This window comes from Leptidea sinapis, chromosome 19 (genome assembly GCF_905404315.1).
Source record: "Leptidea sinapis chromosome 19, ilLepSina1.1, whole genome shotgun sequence".
Lineage (NCBI taxonomy): Eukaryota > Metazoa > Arthropoda > Insecta > Lepidoptera > Pieridae > Leptidea > Leptidea sinapis.
Window position 1 is genome coordinate 1,408,406 of NC_066283.1, and position 21,198 is coordinate 1,429,603.

The 21,198-nt window shown below is 37.9% G+C and overlaps 2 protein-coding genes across 2 annotated transcripts; both read right to left on the bottom strand.

The window, feature by feature from the left end:
- Window positions 1–42: 42 nt before the first annotated feature.
- On the bottom strand, window positions 43–4,472 carry LOC126969949 (NF-kappa-B inhibitor-interacting Ras-like protein). The gene is made up of 3 exons (XM_050815594.1): window positions 4,052–4,472; window positions 3,180–3,349; window positions 43–2,288 (listed from the first exon to the last, which is right to left on the bottom strand). Exons 1-3 carry the CDS (start codon window positions 4,260–4,262, stop codon window positions 2,031–2,033), a joined length of 639 nt encoding a protein of 212 aa, XP_050671551.1. The 5' UTR covers window positions 4,263–4,472; the 3' UTR covers window positions 43–2,030.
- A 503-nt stretch (window positions 4,473–4,975) lies between these two features.
- LOC126969948 (trypsin-7-like) lies at window positions 4,976–11,342 on the bottom strand. Its single transcript, XM_050815593.1, has 5 exons — window positions 11,293–11,342; window positions 10,267–10,432; window positions 8,755–8,998; window positions 6,813–6,959; window positions 4,976–5,119 (listed from the first exon to the last, which is right to left on the bottom strand). The coding sequence occupies exons 2-5, from the start codon at window positions 10,374–10,376 to the stop codon at window positions 4,976–4,978; spliced, it is 645 nt and encodes a 214-aa protein (XP_050671550.1). The 5' UTR covers window positions 10,377–10,432; window positions 11,293–11,342.
- Between the last annotated feature and the right edge of the window lie 9,856 nt (window positions 11,343–21,198).

The following is a 21,198-nucleotide window of genomic DNA, read 5'->3' on the forward strand; positions in this document are numbered from 1 at the left end:
ATGTTGAAATGTAGGTATTTCATACATAACATTTAACATCACGTTTATTTAAAAACAATAAATAGTCATTAAGTACATTTTAAGCTTAAACACTACTATGAGCAATAAATAAAATTATTGTAAATAACTCAATTATAATTTTCTTCTCATTTGGAAACACTGGAATCCCAACAAGAGATCAAAATGATATATAATTATTTACATATTTTTCTATTCGTTAACCTATTTCGTGTTTGAAATTGAAGTAGTTCCTGAAAAACATTCTAAGCCAAAAACATCACATTTTAAAGAATTCGTGTTTAAAGTTTAAGAAATATGTATTCCATATGTGGGTTGTGCTACTAAGTCATGATGTCATTTAAACAGTGACACTATTGCTGCCATTTTTTGTCAGTCCGTTAAAATTATGTATCACGTGACTAGTTTTGTGTTCTTAACTCAATTTCGACATGATTGTGGTTTGGAACGTTTTTCTGGAATTACGTCCAACTAAAAAAACGAAACAATATAATAATATTTTTTCGTGTTGCCCATTATGACCAAAGAGAATAATATTGCAAACCATTCAAAAACCGCGGTTTTAAATATTTAGCAACAGGAACGGCATAAGTATAACATACACATCAACAATTACTTTAAGTGGTTTTTAGCATAAACACTTATTTTTATTAACACCAAAATTCAATTAAGCTGAATAGCTGCCGTAAAAGGTGCATCAAATCCGCCATTAATGAATTATTGTAAAGAATTTATGTCTAAGTGGTGGCGCTTGTGTTGTTATGAATTGATAATATGTATATTATAATTACCTCCTTACAACAAATCTATAGTAAACATGTTTGAGGAATTACACTACAAACTTTAGCTTAACTATGCTAATTAATATATTAATTCCATTGATTACTTATTAATAGGCATGATGAAAGATTTTGGATTGCTCTTATATAAATAATGACGGTCAATGTGTGCTATTTTACAATCTAAATTTATCTTAAAGATATAAAACGCTGTAATGCAAATCTACTTTAAATTTCGAGTGAATAAACTCGTCATAATTGTTGCGGTGTCCAATGTGACTCTTCAGAAAGAACAATATTTACACAAAACCTTGATTTTTGGTATTCTTCAATACTTACTGTCATCATGCCATCATAAAAATTCATTAGTTTGACAAAAATCTCAACTTCCTACTTATATACCTACATCAGTATGCATCTCATAGCTACCTAACCAGCATAGACTGTGTGGAGTATAATATATTAAAGTCATTTTAATATATTTCACTCCGCATGTTCAGATGCTGCACACCACCATGTAGTGACGTCTAGCAGACACTAAAAATGTCACCACATAATTTACCAGACACAGATAATTATTTGACAAGATTCACTCCTCGTTCCAAGGAGCAAAGTTTATAGTAATACTAAGAAATTAAAATAGTTTAAAAATCTATTGCAATAGATCAGTCAATTGAGATTCAGATAATAATTCAGTATTCGAATTTGTAGCAGTAAAATAGTCTGCCAATACACAATAGTGGCAATACACAGTTTAAGTACAATAAATGGTATTTTTCCTACTTAGAGCTAGATAACATCAACATAAAGCTATAAAATTGTTAAATCTTTTAAAGCAAATTTCTTATTGTAATCATATCATGTTGAAAATTAAAACAGTGATACCTCCAATATTGTTCGTTAAGACAATGTAAGCAATTGCTACGCTTGTGAAGCTTTTGGGCACAAGGCAAAACAAAAGGCCTCAATACAAAGAGTAATAGAATTGAGCTTTCTCTTTTTTACCCTTATAACACAATTAGTGTAAGCACAGATAGGGTGTGAGTTCCATTTTAAAGAGTCCTGATATATCTGTGTAATAGATACACGGGTCACAATGTCCACTGAGTGTTTGAATCACAGATATCCGGTTTTGCCTAGTTTTTAGATTCTGCTGTTCTCATGCGTCACAACTCAATCTAGATATAGATTTTAAGTGTGATAACAAAAGGGGCATAGATTGAACAGACGATGTTATGTATCACTCCTATAGTTCTTCTGTGTCAGCTTACTCAATGTACTCAGCTGTGGGAAGGTAGTTTTGTTCTGAACCGGGTTTAATTTAGATGTCAGATATATGAATGGCTCGTATAGAGAGGGACGATCCATAGCGGAAACTTCAAAATGACGGATTTTCTCTCGAGAACACCAGTTGGACGCCTTTGAGCATGTGTTTTCTAGACTGTTCACATCATCCAGGCCCGTGCGGTTTCCTATGGCCAGCATCACAACCTGTAATTTTGATGGTTTATTACTGCCAAAATCTTTTATAACAATATATCTATATTTGTGAAGAAACATATTATTCTAGAAACGGATAGCTAACATCTAAAGTATTTGTTGTGTGCAAATTAAAATGTATTAAAGGTAGTTATTTTCTCAAAATTGATTCTTTTTAATGTCATATCTAATATACTAGATACTACTACCGCTTCAAAAACAAATGGCGCTCTGAGAGAGAAGAAGCGGCGCAAAAAACTCTCCCAAACAAAATTGTACTATTATTGCTATAAAATAAACATAATCTAGTCCCAGGCTGTCCAACCACTTAGATATTCTATGGAGTAGTAGAATTTATGACAGAGCCATTTTTTAATAAAACATTTAAATTTATTTATAGATAATCCCTGAACAGTGACTGTGACTTTATAATAAAAGTGTATACATTTACCCTTACAAATTATGTATCTTATGAAGCCTACTAGAATTAGTTACAAGCAATCTCTTATTGCTAGTGTTAAAATAATGAAAATCATTATTAAGAGCAAAAAGGTGACAATTGTTGTGAACATATATTAAATTTTCATAAATGTACTGACAATGAACAGTCAAAGTATTTATTTCTTAAAATTTTCTTTAAGAGACTGTCTATAACTAATATATAGCACGAACAGCTGTCTATTGCAGAGCAAACACTAGTATATCAATGTCAGCAGCATGACTCCACAGTTAAGTCCCACACACCATGATGCTGTGAAAATAACTGAAGTATACCAATCTAGAGGTCTCAACATTCATGCACACTCTAATGTTTCTAACGGAGTAGTTCAACTCCCACTCTTAACTTTAAGATATCCCTAAACTAACTCTGAAAGTGAAAAATTGTTGCAACTTTTAACAAACCTCCTTTTTATCTTTATTTCTGTCAATATCCTTCTTTAAGTACATAAGAACATCCAAAGATTCTGGTTTTGTCGTGTCATACACAAACACAAAGCCTTCAGCAAAGCCAAGGTAATGTCTCTGTAGGATTTGATTTGCTGTCAGTTGCAGTGTAGGTGACTGAGGTGGACCTATAAAGTGGGATATTAGATTTATTAAGGTAATTTACCATAAATTACCTTGAAAATATGATATATTTAATAATAATATAGCATGAAACTGGTGTTTTGCTGTTCTAGCTTCATTAAATTAAAGTAAAACCAGCTTGGTTCAAGATTTCAGAGTTGGACTTCTTCACAATATGACAGATAGAAAAAATTCAATTTAAAAAATATACAATATTATTATTCATAAGATATACAATAATACCTTGCAACACAACCAACAACCATTTTCATTGATAGTAATAATTATGAGTGGAGGTTTTCACATGAATACTAGGCTAACAAGAAATAAAAATATCAAGTACAAATGAGACAAGATGTACCAGATATATGGTTGACATTATTTGCTATAAAATTGATAAGAGAAAGTCTTCCACATATTAATGTGGATAGCAAAGTAATTAGGATATTAATCCTTGTTACTTCCACTTGTAACTAACCATGTGAGCAAGATCCGAGTAATCTAAAATTCTGGCCATCTCTGTGATATCAACAAGATATATCCATCATTCCAATTTTCAATACAATCATCTGTTAAGACCTGGTCTCTAAGTAAGAGAGGAAGTAACTGACTGTGCTTAATCCTAGGCTAGATTAGAATTTTACCTTGGCAGGATTTGGAACAGCCAGAAGTAATGTCAACAACAATAACGATTATTATTTTCTTACCTGTTATAGGAGGTTCTAAGCCAGCAGTGTCAAAAAAACAAACACGTTCCTTGGTCCCACGGTCTGTTTCAATGTTAGCAACATAAATGTCTTCAATTGTAGCGTAAAAGGAAGACTTTAAATTAACATTTCCGTAAATAAGTTGTTCAAGAACAGCTGTCTTGCCCACACCTTTCATGCCACATACAACAACTTTACTTGTTTTTCCCATTTTATATCGCAATGAAATTAGATTTCCATGTTCCTTTTTATTGGTCTGAAATTGCCATCATCAAATTCTACATAGGTACACAACACTATTTAAATTCCTTTGATGATTAATTTAGACTTCAGAAACAGAACCCAACTAATTAAATTACTCTAACTGTTTATTACAATTCTCAATGTATAATAAGGTAAATATTTATCAATCAATAGTCAATACCTTTATTTTTTCCTTTGTAGTTTGTACTGGATATGTGGGCTAGGGACACAGATGACAGAACACCAAAGGGTAAAGTAATCACTGACCTGGTAAAAAAAAAGTACTGTAGTAGAGGTCAGTGAAAATAATACTTAGGGAAAAGTTTTAATTGCTAGGGAAGTCAAGACATATATAACTCAACTAAGTAGGTACCTACTAGATACTTGCTAGTCAAGCAATAATATGAAGCCTGGAGTTCGCGCATTTTAATTGAGCATTTTCGGTATAGTATATATAATATACGGTAGAACATCCAGAGACACCCCACACAAGTACCCTGCTGATGCTGGCACTGGGGCTTCACTAACTGTCTATGAAGAACTGATTTGCCTTACTTACTGAGAGTATCAAGCTTTTGCGAAGCATATTACAGGCAGTTTGTTACAACTTATGACTGTTTGCAATTGTGATTAAAATATAAACATGTATTTAAAATAAATTTATTTATTAAATTTTCACAATTAATTTTGAGATATAACTTCATCAATAAAATTCCTCAATGCAGAAATTCTAGTGTACACTCCAGGATATTTTCCACATTCAGCACCGAAGGAGACAATTCCTACTTGAATATTGTTGTACACTAAAGGACCACCACTGTCTCCCTGAAATTCAAATTTTCTTTGTTAGGTACTACAAAGTTGCTGCAAGCGTCCCTGATTACGACGAGAGCGAGTGACGTCATCAAGTAAATACCTATAGTAATTTCGCAGAGAATGGTATCTGGACAGTTATCTGGTGAGGCCTCATACTAAAATATAATGATATTAAAGTCGAATAATCGGGAGACTTCATCACCAGTTTTCGTAACAACCATTTAATAGTTGTATATAGTCGATAAACTAGGTTGTCACCCGTAACATACTTAACGTTGAAAGTTCGGGTGGTCTTCGCCATTTTCATTATCAACGACTCTTTTAGTGTACAGTTAATACTTTATTTATAGTTGTAAAATTAAAAATTCTTATGTATACTTACCGATATAATTTATGGAGTTCCCCGAAATACTAATAATTTCATCTTATAACAATAACATATAAAATCAAATGGAACATACTTAATTAAACATTGGTAGGTAGGTACACCAAATAATAAGCATGGTACACAAATAAAATTTGAAAAACAAAATTTTATGAACGATGCGGGATTCGAACCCACGACCTCCGGTGTTCCGTGCTGGTGCTCTAACCAACTGAGCTAACCGTTCGAGTACCGCCTCGTTATAAAATTCTGGACGGCACGGAACGCTGGAGGTCGTGGTTTCGAATCCCGTATCGTTCATAAAATTTTGTTTTTCAAATTTTATTTGTGTATTAATCCTAGAGGGTGATCACTTTAAAAACATAACATATTGTTAATAAGCATGGTGTCTACAAATACTTACCTAACATAAAAAGAGTGTGGGTTTACGCAAGAAGACCTACTTCTTTGGCGTAACAAAACAAAAATCCTTAAAAATTGATTTTTGGAACATTGTAATTGTGACGTTGAAATTTATTTAATCCTCATCCGTTGCTTGTGGTTTAGTAGACATAATATTAGTTACAAGAAGCTGAAGTCTGATACAAATAGTCAAGTTGACCAACTTACGTCTGGGTGTCGATTCTGGGAGTCGGTGTGTGCATCGTCAAAACTTATTCTGATAATTTTTCCCTAACGCGCCAAAAAGAGTATAACTTTAAAGAGATCTAGGTACAACAAAGTTCTTCTACCTTGGGAGTGCGAGGGGAACGATGGCTGGTCCACGCGTCAACTCGTGAACGGGTGCTGCTTGTGGTCGCAGGTCGACCTATCATAGTTAATAAATCATTGTATTTGTTGGATGCAATTACTAAGACAGTAATCACGACCATCATGTTCACGAAGCATCCTCACACAAACAATGAATTCAAGCTCTAAAGGTTGATGAATCCAATATAAGATAATTTATATTTACACAGGATTTATAAATTTTTATGAAATAATTTGTATAATTAAAAACACTATCTATATATTGGATGCAGCACCTTACAAACTAATTAATTATTTATATTACAGCCATTGTAAAATACTCTATTTGATTGAATGGAGTGGTCGTTGAGAATTTTTTTTGATCTTCTCACGAGCTCAACTTTTTCCGAATACAATATGGTAGATTCAGTTATTCAAAAGAAATATTTATTGAGACGATTTAAAAGCGCTTAATATAAGCCTAATTGAATAAAGTTTATTTGACTTTGGACAAATATAAAATACATTTAAATTATTTATAAGTACTGAAAGGTTGTATTTTTATTATCTTTATGTATAAAGACCTACCTGACAAGCATCTTTGCCTGGTAAACCTGCACACATCATTTTATCAGTAATAGCCATTGGAAGTTTATTCTTTAAAACCGCTTTGCATGTTTCCTGGTCATAGTAATTTACGTTTACTTTTAACAATGTTGATGATATACTTCCATCCTGAAATTAAAACAATCCGTATAGTATATTACCTATTAGATTAAGTTTTACACGTAATATAATCTACCAATAAAAAGACACTCTTCTAGTTTACTAAATAATTTCATTTTAATCTAATGCCCACGCTAAAGTTATCATTTTTTAACTAATTCCTATGATACCTGTATAAAATAAAATAAAACAGGATAGGGTAAATGAGAGACATGCATCTTCTTATTGTATACAAGGGGCATAAGTATGAAGTATCCGTTTTGACGTAAGTATTAAAAATAAAACCTCCTTGGTATGAGATTTCAGAATGAAACTATTTTCACATGACAGCTAGAACATTCTAGATTTAAAAAATGAACAACATTGGATTGTTTGACTTCAGTTGTTTTTTTATTATGCCTTAAAAGTAAATAAAGATACGTAAGTACATTAAAAATATAGCTATTTTTTAATTTGAGTTTCAGCGTGGAACTAAAGCAGCAGAAAAAGCTCGCAATGTTAATGTTGTGTATAGATAGGACACTGCTGATAAACGAACTGGGAATTGTTTCACCGTGCATTTATGTTCATCAATTACGTCCAGGAAACTTGAACTACCAAGATAAATAATAATGAATTTAATGCGATGGTAGAAGCCGAATCGCATCAAACTTCTAACGAATTAATACAACATGGCTTGAATTTACCACAACGAAAACATTGACCCCTTGACCTACAGAGAAAAGCACACGTTGAAGCTGTATAAATAACCTGTAACCTATAATAATTAACATTTATACGTCTAGATACACTATGAAAGCTGTGATAACGATTCATCGAAAAAAATTTAGTTTAGAACTAATCCTTTATTTTGAGCAATTCACGCACACTAATACAAAGTGTCATAGAAAACGCGAGTTTAAGACGTAGCTTGTCACGAACACTAAAGAATTATTCATGGCCTGTTTTTATCGGTTGTCTAACAGCAAGAGGCTTTATCTAGATCTAGACGTATAAATTATCTTACTATATTATTTTACAAAGAAAGTTGTTTGAATTTTCAGTACAAAACCCAGACCCCGGCTTAAATGACTTGCGTAAAAGATTATCAGAGAAACATTTGAAAACTCGTACTTTCTCAGAACAAATATCTTAATTGCAAACTTAAATTAGTAACTGCCTTTAGTTGTACTATTAGGTAACTTTCTTAACAACCACTTTGATTAGTAGCGGTGGTAGTGGCCCTTGATTCAAATGTAGGACGATGTAGTACCTACTAAACCGAATATTTTAACAAATGAAATAAATCTGTTTAATATAAGATATTATATTATTATGATGCTGACCCAGCAAACGTTGTATTGCCATTTAAAGTAACTAACCGGGAGTCGAGACTTTTATTATATTAGTTATTATTATATATAATCAAATTAATCTTCCTTGTAGTGGAGACGATTGGTCCTTGGGGTTCGTGGGCTCTAAAAACTCATTACGGAGTTATCCAGTTTATCCGATTTGACAGGTGACCCAAGGTCTAGTACGTACCTCTGTCAGAGGATTAGTTTGACCATACAAAGAGGTAACGTTGCCAGCTTCTTGAGCATCTTACCTGGCGACTGCAGTCTTCATGATTTAACTATTTGTAATTAATTAATTTTAATACTTTAATAGATTACTTAAGTTTTATTTTATTAATATAAATTTATATAAAGAGTGTTATTTATTAAGTAATGTGTTAAATAATGTTATATAAACGAGTAGTATAAAGGTAGATAGATATGAGCTAAAGTTAATATTTTAGATATTTCAGTTTATTTAAACCCACCGGTGTCTTTCCATAGCCCATTGTCATCATATTATCGCCTGCATCAAACTTCATATTTACGTCAGCCACTGCAATTGGTTGCACTCTCTCGTTGAAAACCAATGGTTCTTTTAATTTTAACACGGCAATATCATTATCATTTGTATATGGGTTGTAATTATTTGGAGTGAATACTTTTTCCATTTCGTAATACCGACCTTGAAACTTTTTGTCAGTACCAACGTAGACTTCAACTTTCATTAATCTGAAAAACCAAAGACATATTATAAGATTTACGTTTCTTTGTTACTAGGTTATATGCGCTAGGTAATATATAGGATACGTGACCATAATGCAGTGTGAGCCGATGAAACTGAAATATGGATTTGGTGCTCCATATGTTTGACAACAAATTTTTTGTGCCTTTTTGAAGTGCCCCACGCGAGCGTCCAGAGAACTAATTTTGTCGTATAATACAAATGGTTGCGAAGGAATGTACAATACTCTGAAGTATTTTTGAATTTTGAATTAACTTCGTTCGTTTTCTGTGTTATTTCTACTTCAAATATCAACGTAATGAAGTTATTTTTTTTTGTTAATAGTTTTCCACCATCTATCGGTGTTTGCTGAGGCTGTCATCACAACAATACACTCACAGTTCAACGATCTTTTGTACCTATATTTATACTAGCCGTTCCCGCCCGCTCCGCTGGGCGAATTTTAAAAGGAGATAAATTAAACGATCTAAAAATAAGTAGCCGTAAACCCTCTAGGATAAATTTTGCATAGAATGGTGGTAGTTTCAAGTGGATACGATTAGTGGTTTAGGCATGAAAGAGCCTTTGAATTTTTCAAATCGGTTCAGTAGTTTCGGAGCCTATTCAATGCAAACAAATGAACAATCAAGTCTTTCCTCTTTATAATATTAGTATAGATTAAGAAGATAATAGATTGAGTTCACTAAGGATAATGAAGTTGAAACTTAAACAACAAATTATGTTACAATCAGGAAACTAGTCGCGTAAGGTCGATAGGCAAAAGAAAGAATTGATATACGCAAAGATTTGGTACATGTGTCTACAGATTGTTTGTACCTAGGGGGATGAGAAAGTGTACGATGTGGACCAAACTGAAGCGGGGCATCCCCTATTAGGTACAGGTCCTAATTGTGGACGCTCAGGGATGCATTCTCCAGGACCTAGTCTGCTACAGTCCTGGAGAAGTCTTAAGTGATTTTCATTATACACTACAAATAAGGGATTGCTTGTAACTAATTCTAGTAGACTTCATAGCATACATAATAGCTTTAAGGGTAAATATATGGGTATACACTTTTATAATAAAGTCCCAGCCACTGTTCTGGCATTATCTATAAATAAGTTTAAAAGTTGTATTAAAAAATGGCTCTGTCGTTAATCCTAGTAGTCCTAGTTAGTCACTTTCAATTTTTAGTTCAGCAGCAACCAGTTATTGAACCCAGCAAAAAGTTGTTGAACCCGTTATTAAAGTACTTCGCAAAATAATGATGCTTACGATGTTCCAAGAAAACAGTGGGCTGCGGACAAGAGGAATCGGCTGTTTATGATACTTGCGCCGCACAGTACGTGTGTTTGGTAATCAATTATAAGTTTTAGGTGTGCCATATAAGGTACTTCAGTTATTGACACTTCATCCCCACCGTAGATTATTTCTTGTATCTCTGAAAGTTTGCATATTATTAGATACATTATCTGTAATCTGTTACAGACATTGTTTTAGTAGTTCATTATCGGCCGTTTTCAGTAACCTATCTATCCTTAGTTTAACTAGTTAATCTTTTTACGCTTACTTAAGTTTCAATAATCTAGCGACAGATAGTATTGGACTTTAACTAATAATATAACTGTATTGGAAATATTTATGGATATATAAGATTTTGTCATTAAACGGTGATAGCAATGTATCCGTAACTAGGGATACGTTATTAAAAATGGTATGTCACCAAGGCCAAAAAAAATTATTTTTGAATTTCTGTGTGTTTTAGCTAACTAATGTCAGAAATTGCTAAGTCGTTTTCAATCTGCCTTTCACTGATCGTGGCTAATAGTAATTAGTTAGTAATCGCTCCATAAATAAAAAGTAATTAAGTTAATTGAAGGGAAGAACTTCCACTTACGTATCTTATGAAAATGAAATAATTTGATATTGTGCATAATTAAAATCTATAAATATTACGTTAGTGATACAATAAATAAATAGTGTAGTTAAAAAGATGAAAAAACACGCTTTTTATAGAAAACCGAACTAAAAATAGAATATTTATTTTGAAATTTATATTCACATCAATTCCTGCCTTAAAGATGAAAATTATATTAATTTACAAAAATCTTATTTTGCAAATTGAAAAACGGAATAATTTTATCAAATTAATTTATTATCGGTCCTCGATAAATCAACGAAGTTTGAACGAAATCTGGCCGATAAAATGGGGTCAAAATCGCGCTCAAATGAGTCGGTTATAAACAAACATACATACAGGTGAAGCTAATAAAAAGCGTATAAAAATAAGTGTTAACAAACCTGCTGCATTGGTGTACAGCACACACAATACAAACACAAGTGCCAAATGATATCTACAATACATGATTATTTACCAACTGAATAAAAACTGTATCATTGCGGCTATTTATTAGTCACAAAGAATGTTACATAGAAATATTTAATGCTAATATTTCAAGCATTTAAGATAGACTAGTTTGCAGTTCAGAGTATTTCGTTGATAGCGTTAAAATTTATGAAATTTGTTGCGCACTGAACGACATTTTTAAAGGATAGGTTTAACCAAAATAAGTTAAATTTGATCATTCTAGAAAATAAAATAAAAATTAACAAAAATACAACCGACTTCAAAAACAACAATAGATATAATGTGCACTAAGAAGTATAAAAATAATTGCGTATTTTTAAACAAACATTAATTAATGAAAATGAAATGAAATGAAAATGAATTTATTTTGGAAGAAAAACTGACACATATACACAAAAATGTTTATGAGAACAAAATGTATGCTTAATCTAATACTTAACTTACTTAATACAAAAGAAACAAAAGCAAAACTTGATGTGGCAGTGGTCTTCCAAAACTGGAGTCCACTCAGTTATAGTTGTGTCCCTACATTATGAGCATAACACTGATTTTCAGTGACCCCATTGTATGAAGTTTGGAGCTGAACTGACATATTTTAAAAGCAAAATATAATTAATTGTGGCAATTATTATAAAAAAAATAGATTAACAAAAAAATGTTACTAAAAATAAATAATGACAATAACAAAAATAATAAAAACGTATGTGTGCAAATATATAAGGAAGAAAAAATTATAATAAATACGAGTAGCTATTTTATATAATACAATGAAATTTAAACAGTGTTCACCAAGGCAGGAGATGTAGGGAGGTATTGGTCATTAATATGTAATATCGAGACTGTATATAAACCCCGTAGTAAATTGTTGTTGTTGGTGGTAAATTATTCCAGCACTTGGTGGCATTGTACTTGAAACTTCCCCTGAAAGCCGCAGTGTGATGCTTGGGAGGACAAAGCTTAGCCTTTACAATGTTCCTTGTTATAAAATTCAACACCCTGCCCTCATTTGCCCATAACAGTCTCGAATAGAGATATGCTGGCGTTTTTGTCTTTATAATTGCAAAAATCATACAAGCGAAGTGGAGCCGTCTGCGGCTTTCCATGTTCAGAATATTGGCTTCTCTAAGATACGGACTGTCATGAGATCTGTGTGGAATATTCCAACAAAACCGGGCGCAGGCATTTTGCACTCGCTGTATAGTACTTTTGGTGCGGGCTCGTAGTCTAGGACCATACGTAGTGTCATTATAATTAAATTAAGAGAGTACCAAAGCATCACAATGCGATAGAGTACTTTTAAACGATAAAAACAGTTCGCAACTGTAGAGTTTATATGTTTCTCAATTCTAAGATTCTCTTCAAATATTATTCCGTAATTAATCTTTTTTTTTTTTATGGAATAGGAGGACAAACGAGCGTACGGGTCACCTGGTGTTAAGTGATCACCGCCGCCCACACTCTCCTGCAACACCAGAAGAATCACAAGAGCGTTGCCGGCCTTTAAGAAAGGTGTACGCGCTTTTCTTGAAGGTACCCATGTCGTATCGTCCCGGAAACACCGCACAAGGAAGCTCATTCCACAGCTTCGTGGTACGAGGAAGAAAGCTCCTTGAAAACCGCACTGTGGAGGACCGCCACACATCCAGATGGTGGGGATGATATCGTAACTTGTGGCGTGTCGTGCGAAGGTGAAATTCGGCGGCAGGAATCAGGTTGAACAGCTCTTCGGAACACTCCCCGTGATAAATGCGGTAGAAGACACACAATGAAGCGACGTCTCTACGCAACGCCAAGTGATCCAGCCGTTCACAGAGTACTGCGTCCCCGACAATTCGAGCTGTTCTGCGTTGCACGCGGTCAAATGGATCGAGCTGATACTGGGGTGAGCCAGACCAGAGATGACAGCAATACTCCATGTGAGGCCGGACCTGCGCTTTGTAGAGCGCTAGAATGTGCGCCGGCTTGAAGTATTGCCATGCTCTATTTATGACGCCCAGTTTCTTTGAAGCCAGTTTGGCTTTGCCCTCCAGATGGCCACGGAATTGGCAATTGCTCGAAATTTCGAGACCCAGTATTCCGATACTAGGCGAGGCTTTAAGGGAAGTGTTCTCGAAGAGCGGTGATACGGCAAATGGGGTTTTTTTAGTGGTAAACGCGCAAACTTGAGTCTTCTGGGGGTTAAATTGGACAAGGTTCAACTTACCCTATTCCGCGACCTTCTCGAGAGAGGACTCGATAGAAGACACAAGTTTCTCCCGGCACTGGTCGACGTTTTCCCGAGAGAGACCTGCATGGCCCGTGTATACGGCATCACCAGTGCTGTCGTCTGCATAGCAATGCATGTTGGCGGTGTCCAACATATCATTGATATGCAGAAGAAACAGCGTGGGAGATAGCACACAGCCTTGGGGCACTCCAGCGTTCACGGGCTTGGGATTCGAGCAATAACCGTCGATAACGATCTGTATGCTGCGCCCAGTGAGGAAGCTGGAGGTCCACTTGCATAAGCTCTCGGGAAGCCCAAATGATGGAAGTTTTGCGAGGGGCGCCTTGTGCCATACACGATCAAAGGCCTTCGCTATATCCAGACCAACTGCCAGGCCTTCCCCCTTGCTTTCAATAGCCGCCGCCCATCTATGTGTTAGGTATACCAGAAGATCGCCATGGCGAAAGCCGTACTGCCGGTCGTTAATCAACTGGTGACCCTCAAGGTATACCAAGAGCTGGCGGTTAATTATGCTCTCCATGATTTTGGAGAGTAGGGAGGTAATAGCAATAGGCCTGTAGTTTGCCGGATCCGAACTGTCTCCTTTTTTTGGGATCGGATGGACAAGGGCTGACTTCCATGAATCAGGGACTACGCCTTTTGAATAAGAGTGCCGGAATAAACGCGTTAGCACAGGCGTCAACTCAGGGGCACACGTTCTAAGTACGACTGTCGGAACTGTACTTCAGGCATGGAGCTCTGACACCGCGGGATGGTCGGTGGTGTTTTTCCGTTGTCGTCAAGAGTCGAGTTGGAGGCAAAAAGAGTGCACAGGAGATCGGCTTTCTCTTTTGCCGTATGGGCCAGGGTGTCATTCCTCATGTGCAACGGCGGCATGGACGGCTGGTTGAAGTTACCAAGAGCAGCTTTCGACAACGACCAGAACTTGCATGTTCCGGTCGGGTAACTGGAAAGCTGCTCGCCAATTTTGACGACGTGCTTCAAAAATGCCGCTTAAAAAATCAAATCTGGAGGCACGGTTATATTTCCTCTTCAGAACTTTGCAGTTCGGATCCTTTGAGCCCAGCGCCAAAACCCAAGTTCGATATGCCTGTTTTTTGCAGTCAGATGCTGCTTTAACTGACGCATCGAACCAGGGCTGTGATCTGCCACCGATCGGTACTACAGAGCTTGGTATAAAAGTATCCATGCCCTGCAGTATCACATCTGCTACTGCAACGGCGCAGGCACTAGGATCATCCGAAGGGAAACAAACCCTGCCCCAAGGGTGGGATGCAAAAAAGGAACGCATCCTATCCCAATCTGCTGACTTGTAGTGCCAAACGCGGCGGGTCGCTGGTGGTCTGCGACGTTGGCGTCGGATAGGCACTACACTCCTGACCAGGCAATGGTCGGACGTTCCGAGAGGGGCGTCGATAGAGACCTGGTAACCATCGGGATTGTAGTCAGCAGAAGATCTAATAAGGACGGCATGTGGCTATCCACATCCGGGAGCCGCGTCGGCGACTCAACCAATTGGGACAGACCATACGCCAATGCAAAATTATGCACAGATCACCCTGCGTAGTCTGTGGTACGTAATCCAAGCCATTCGGCATTGTGCCCGTTGAAATCACCCAAGACTACGATTTCAGCGGAGGGGATCTGAGCAAGTACGTCATCAAATGCCGCAGCCCATGAGGTGATCCGTTTCTGCGTTACCACTATGGGACCTGTAGACACACGCATAGATGCGGACGCGATCCTCTAAATCTACGCGGAGCCAGAGAGTAGACAGGCCCCTACCCTCAAAATTGCCGAGACGGCGACAGCAGATATCCTCCCTAACGTACACACATACCCCGGCATGAGGCATGAAATTATGCTCAATTTTGTACCCGGGGTACGTTAAATATGACGTATCGCTAGGTCGAGATATCTGCGTCTCCGTAAGGAAACACAAGGCCGGCTGCGCCGTCTCAAGGTGGTGGTGGACGGCGTTTAAGTTGGAGTGAATTCCCCGGATGTTACAAAAGTCCACATTAAGCGTGGAGCGGGGTGCCGTGGTGTTGCTGCCCTGTTTGTCCTGTGACATACGCGGTACTGTGCCCTCCCCAGAATACGAGGGGCAGCCCGAGCGCGAATGCTCGGGGAGGGATTCTCCGGCTCTACAAGAGCCGGTACCCTCCTGGGGTAATTTTTTTTAATACCGCTCTCATATTTTGTTGGGGGGGGGGGGAAGGACAGGGGGGAATGGCCTCCGGTCCTCGACACTAACCTATGCGAAACATAGCGGCACTGGGCTGCTACTTCACGCCGGTATTCTGTGCGAGTGTGGTAAGTAACCCGGACGAGTCTGACCCGATTGTGCTGACGTCATAAGACAGCAGCGTGACTCTCCCACTTTCAAAAAGCCCGTAGTCGCCTCTTACGACACCCTTGGACCTGGGACTACCCTATTCTTTTTACGCCCCGGGGCAGCACAGGGCAAAATCTAATTCTAGTAACGATTATTGTTATTTTTGGAGTCGGTGTCATCCAAGTTGGTTGTTTTTTTGTTATTTTTTTTTTATTTTATGATTTTTAGTTCCTAATAATTGAAGAGTTCCGTTACTTTATCATGGATTCCGTCATGAGAACCCAACCAAACTCTCACCAAACTATCTGTGAAGTACATCCTTTCCAATAAAAAAAGAATCATCGAAATCGGTTGGCGCGATTATGAGTTATTCGTAAATTTATCATCCACTTTGCTATACGTTTGTATAGCAAATTTAAGACCACATGGGAAGCACCAGCTTTCAAATAAAAAAAGAATTTTCAAAATCGGTTCACCCAGTCGAAAGTTTTCAGGTAACAAACATAAAAAAATAACATACCGACGAATTGAGAACCTCCTCCTTTCTTCCTTTTGAAGTCGGTTAAAAATGAGCCAAATCCTAGTAAAATAAGGAAAACCTTTGTATGATGAGGCAGCATTCCTTAAGAACATAGGGACGATACCATCGGCGTGCCAGGATACGACATGAATAGCTTCAAAGAAAGCGCGTATACTTTTCTAAAGTGCCGGCAACGCTCTTGTGATTACTTAACACCAGGTGGCCCGTACGATCGTTTGTCCTCTCTTCCATAAAAAAAAGAAGGGCCAAGTGCGAGTTGGACTCGCCCATGAAGGGTTCTGTAGTAGCAATTAACATAATATAAAAGTTAGATAGACAGGAAAATAATATTAAATTATTTTAATGGAAAAGGCAAAAAACTTTGAGCAAAATCATACAGCGCAAATGACCTCTCATCATTTATACGTATAAAAAAAAAACAACTTACTAGACCACGTTCAAACTAATTTTCAGTGGAAGTTTACATTGTGATGTGTATCATATATTTTTTTTTACTTTTATCATTCTCTTATTTTAGAAGTTATAGGGAAAACACATTTTACCACTTTGGAAGTGTTTCTCGAGTAAAAAAAATTCAGCTTAGAAAAAAATGTTTTTAGAAACCTCAATAAACCTCATTTTTGAAGACCTATCAACAAATACCCCACACGTATAAGAATTTGATGAAAAAAAAAAATTTTGAGTTTCAGTTCTAAGTATTCGGACCCCCATTTATTGTTTTTTTTCTAGTTTCTTGTGAAAATGTTAATGCGGTTTACAGAATACATCTACTTAGCAAGTTTCAACAGTATAGTTCTTGTAGTTTTGGAAAAAAGTGGCTGTGACATACGGATGGACAGACAGACAGACATGACGAATCTATTATTATATTGACACACTTTTTACACAAAGTATCTTGCCCCAAATTAGGCATATAGCCTGTGTTATGGGTTGCAAGACAACGATATATTATAAATACAAATATTATAAATACATTTAAACATCCATAGCTTGGAAAAAAACATCCATATTCATCATATAAATGCTTGCACCTACCAGGATTCGAACCCGGGACCTCTAGCTTAGTAGGTAGGATCGCTAGCCACTCGGCTATATAGGTCGTCAAGCTATAAGGGTTCCGTTTTTTGCCATTTGGCTACAGAACCCTAAAAAGGCGTAAATATGATCCTGAACTCCCGCGCACTTTTTGGATAAGCAAGCAAGAGGACTTCGAAGATGTAGCTCAGGTATCATTCACACAAGAAGCAGAATCTTTTTACCCAAAAGTAAAAACAGGCCTAGGACTTTACCGGAAAAGCCTCAACCAAAGCTAGGTACATTTAAAAGGTCATTCAGTACATTCAGATGGGTGTAATGTTTATTAAGATTACTATTTGTCTAGGTAATCGTTAAAGTAAATTTCTCTAATAAATATAAAAATGCATATAAAAATGAGTGCCACCATGAGGATAATAAATATTATATGGACGTCACCACAATACTTAAAATTCCATTTCGATACCAAATACCAAAACAAAATATTTCTTATCTACCTACGTAGTTCAACGTTTTATTCTACCCATATAATATAAATGGCGATATAATGTTACTTTTATTTCTTAAAAATGAATATATTAAACTTATACTGTCTCGTATTTATGTTTGCGTGTTTGTGTTACAATGCAGCAGGTACCTATGCTATTTTTTTTCCTTTTTGCATTATTATCCTGACTCCCGAACTTTCGTATAAATGTTAAATGCAGTGGTATTTTGAGCTTTCATCTTTCAATTAAATTTACTTTTGTGATACCTTTTTTATGTGCGCATTTATTTAAATTATATGTATGGATGCTGCAAGCGCAGTAATAATAGCTTGTGTTACAACTTAAACTAAAAAACTATTATAGCTTATATGAACGATCGTATAAAAAGAAGCGAAGATATATAAGACTGTGAAGAGGCAAAACGTATCCATATTTGCGAGCAGATTGTTTCTTTAAATAATAAAATAAAACGACTTGGGTGATATTAAATAATATAATAAAGTCAATATGGATACATTTATTCAAACAAAACAAACCTTATAACTATATTTACAATACTATGACTACATAAAATTAAAACTATCATTACATGGAAGCGTACCAAGAATACTGGCAGCATTTCCGCGTTGGATAGCTAGGCTGATCCGTTGACCGAGACAGCTGCCAGCGCTTGGGTTTCCAGTTATAGCCTTATTGAGGCGCGAAGATAGTATTTTGAACATTATCCCCGCCTCTGGGCCCCACGGGCCAAGTGTCTCGAGAGTCTCAACACCAAACGGCACAAAGATGTATGACTCGCCGAGACCAACATATTTGCAATGCTTGCCGTCTTCGTTTTTTTTTTTGCAAACATTCTTTTGCAACACCAGAGGAATCACAAGAGCGTTGCTGGCCTTTAAGGAAGATGTAGGTACGCGCTTTTTTGAAGGTACCCATGTCGTATCGTCCCGGAAATACCGCACAAGGAAGCTCATTCCACAGCTTCGTAGTACGAGGAAGAAAGCTACTTGAAAACCGCACTGTGGAGGACCGCCACACATCCAGATGGTGGGGATGATATCCTAACTTGTGGCGTGTCCTGCGAAGGTGGAATTCGGCGGCAGGAATCAGGTTAAACAGCTCTTCGGAACACTCCCCGTGATAAATGCGGTAGAAGACACACAATGAAGCGACGTCTCTACGCAACGCCAAGTGATCCAGCCGTTCACAGAGCGCTAGGTCCCCGACAATTCGAGCTGCTCTGCGTTGCACGCGGTCAAATGCATCGAGCTGATACTGGGGTGCGCCAGACCAGAGATGACAGCAATACTCCATGTGAGGCCGGACCTGCGCTTTGTAGAGCGCTAGAATGTGGGCCGGCTTGAAGTATTGCCGTGCTCTATTTATGACGCCCAGTTTCTTCGAAGCCAATTTGGCTTTGCCCTCCAGATGGCCACGGAATTTGCAATCGCTCGAAATTTCGAGACCCAGTATTCCGATACTAGGCGAGGCTTTAAGGGAAGTGTTGTCGAAGAGCGGTGATACGGCAAATGGGGTTTTTTTTTGTGGTAAACGCGCAAACTTGAGTCTTCTGGGGGTTAAATTGGACAAGGTTCAACTTACCCCATTCCGCGACCTTCTCGAGAGAGGACTCGATAGAAGACACAAGTTTCTCCCGGCACTGGTCGACGTTTTCCCGAGAGAGACCTGCATGGCCAGTGTATACGGTATCACCAGTGCTGTCGTCTGCATAGCAATGTATGTTGGAGGTGTCCAACATATCATTGATATGCAGAAGAAACAGCGTAGGAGATAGCACACAGCCTTGGGGCATTCCAGCGTTCACGGGCTTTGGAATCGAGCAATAACCGTGGACAACGACCTGTATGCTGCGCCCAGTGAGGAAGCTGGAGGTCCACTTGCATAAGCTCTCGGGAAGTTTTGAGAGGAGCGCCTTGTGCCATACACGATCAAAGGCCTTGGCTATATCCAGGCTAACTGCCAGGCCTTCCCTTTTGCTTTAAATAGCCGCCACCTATCAATGTGTTAGGTATACCAGAAGATCGCCAGTCGACCGTTGCCGTATGGGCCAGGGTGTTATTCCTTATGTGCAACGGCGGCATGGATGGCTAGTTGAAGTTACCAAGAGCAGCTTTCGACAACGACCAGAACTTGCGTGTTCCGGTCGGGTAAATGGAAAGCTGCTCGCCAATTTTGACGACGTACGTCGATTTCGCACGGACGATTTGCCGCTTAAAAAATCTTGAGGCACGGTTATATTCCTCTGTTGATTCCTCTTCAGAACTTTGCAGTTTGGATCCTTTGAGCCCAGCGCCGCAACCCAAGTTCGATACGCCTGTTTTTTGCAGTCAGATGCTGCTTTAACTGACGCATCGAACCAGGGCTGTGATCTGCCACCGATCGGTACTACAGAGCTTGGTATAAAAATATCTATGCCCTGCAGTATCACATCGGCTACTGCAGCGGCGCAGGCCCTAGGATCATCCGAAAGGGGCAAGGTTTGTTTCCTACCCTTGGGTAGGATGCAAAAAAGGAACGCATTCTATCCCAATCTGCTGACCTGTAGTGTCAAACGCGGCGGGTCGCTGGTGGTCTGCGACTTTGGCGTCGGATTGGCACTACACTCCTGACCAGGCAATGGTCGGACGTTCCGAGAGGGGCGTTGACGGTGACCTGGTAACTATCGGGATGTGTAGTCAGCAGAAGATCTAATAAGGACGGCATTTGGCTATCCACATCCGGGAGCCGCGTTGGCGACTCAACCAATTGGGACAGACCATACGGCAATGCAAAATTATGCACAGATCGCCCTGCGTAGTCTGTGGTACGTGATCCAAGCCATTCGGCATTGTGCCCGTTGAAATCACCCAAGACTACGATTTCAGCGGAGGGATCTGTGCAAGCACGTCATCAAATGCCGCTTGAACGCAGCCCATGAGGTGATCCGTTTCTGCGTTACCACTATGGGACCTGTAGACACACGCATAGATGCGGATGCGGTCCTCTAAATCTACGCGGAGCCAGAGAGTAGACAGGTCCCTACCCTCAATTTTGCCGAGAAGTCGACAGCAGATATCCTCCCTAACGTACACACATACCCCGGCATGAGGCAAAAATTTATGCTAAATTTTGGACCCAGGGTACGTTAAATATGACGTATCGCTGGGTCGAGATATCTGCGTCTCCGTAAGGAAACACAAGGCCGGCTGC

Bases quoted from the DNA above. Each gene is read 5' to 3' on its own strand.
- LOC126969948 (XM_050815593.1), bottom strand. From the start codon at position 10,376: ATGGCACACCTAAAACTTATAATTGATTACCAAACACACGTACTGTGC. The intron at 8,999-10,266 runs GTAAGCATCATT...TTGGTTTTTCAG, and splicing joins CACTGTTTTCTTGGAACATC to ATTAATGAAAGTTGAAGTCT. The intron at 5,120-6,812 runs GTAGGTCTTTAT...TTTGAATTTCAG, and splicing joins CAGGCAAAGATGCTTGTCAG to GGAGACAGTGGTGGTCCTTT.
- LOC126969949 (XM_050815594.1), bottom strand. From the start codon at position 4,262: ATGGGAAAAACAAGTAAAGTTGTTGTATGTGGCATGAAAGGTGTGGGC. The intron at 3,350-4,051 runs GTAAGAAAATAA...CCCACTTTATAG, and splicing joins CTTAGAACCTCCTATAACAG to GTCCACCTCAGTCACCTACA. The intron at 2,289-3,179 runs GTTTGTTAAAAG...TCAAAATTACAG, and splicing joins GAAATAAAGATAAAAAGGAG to GTTGTGATGCTGGCCATAGG.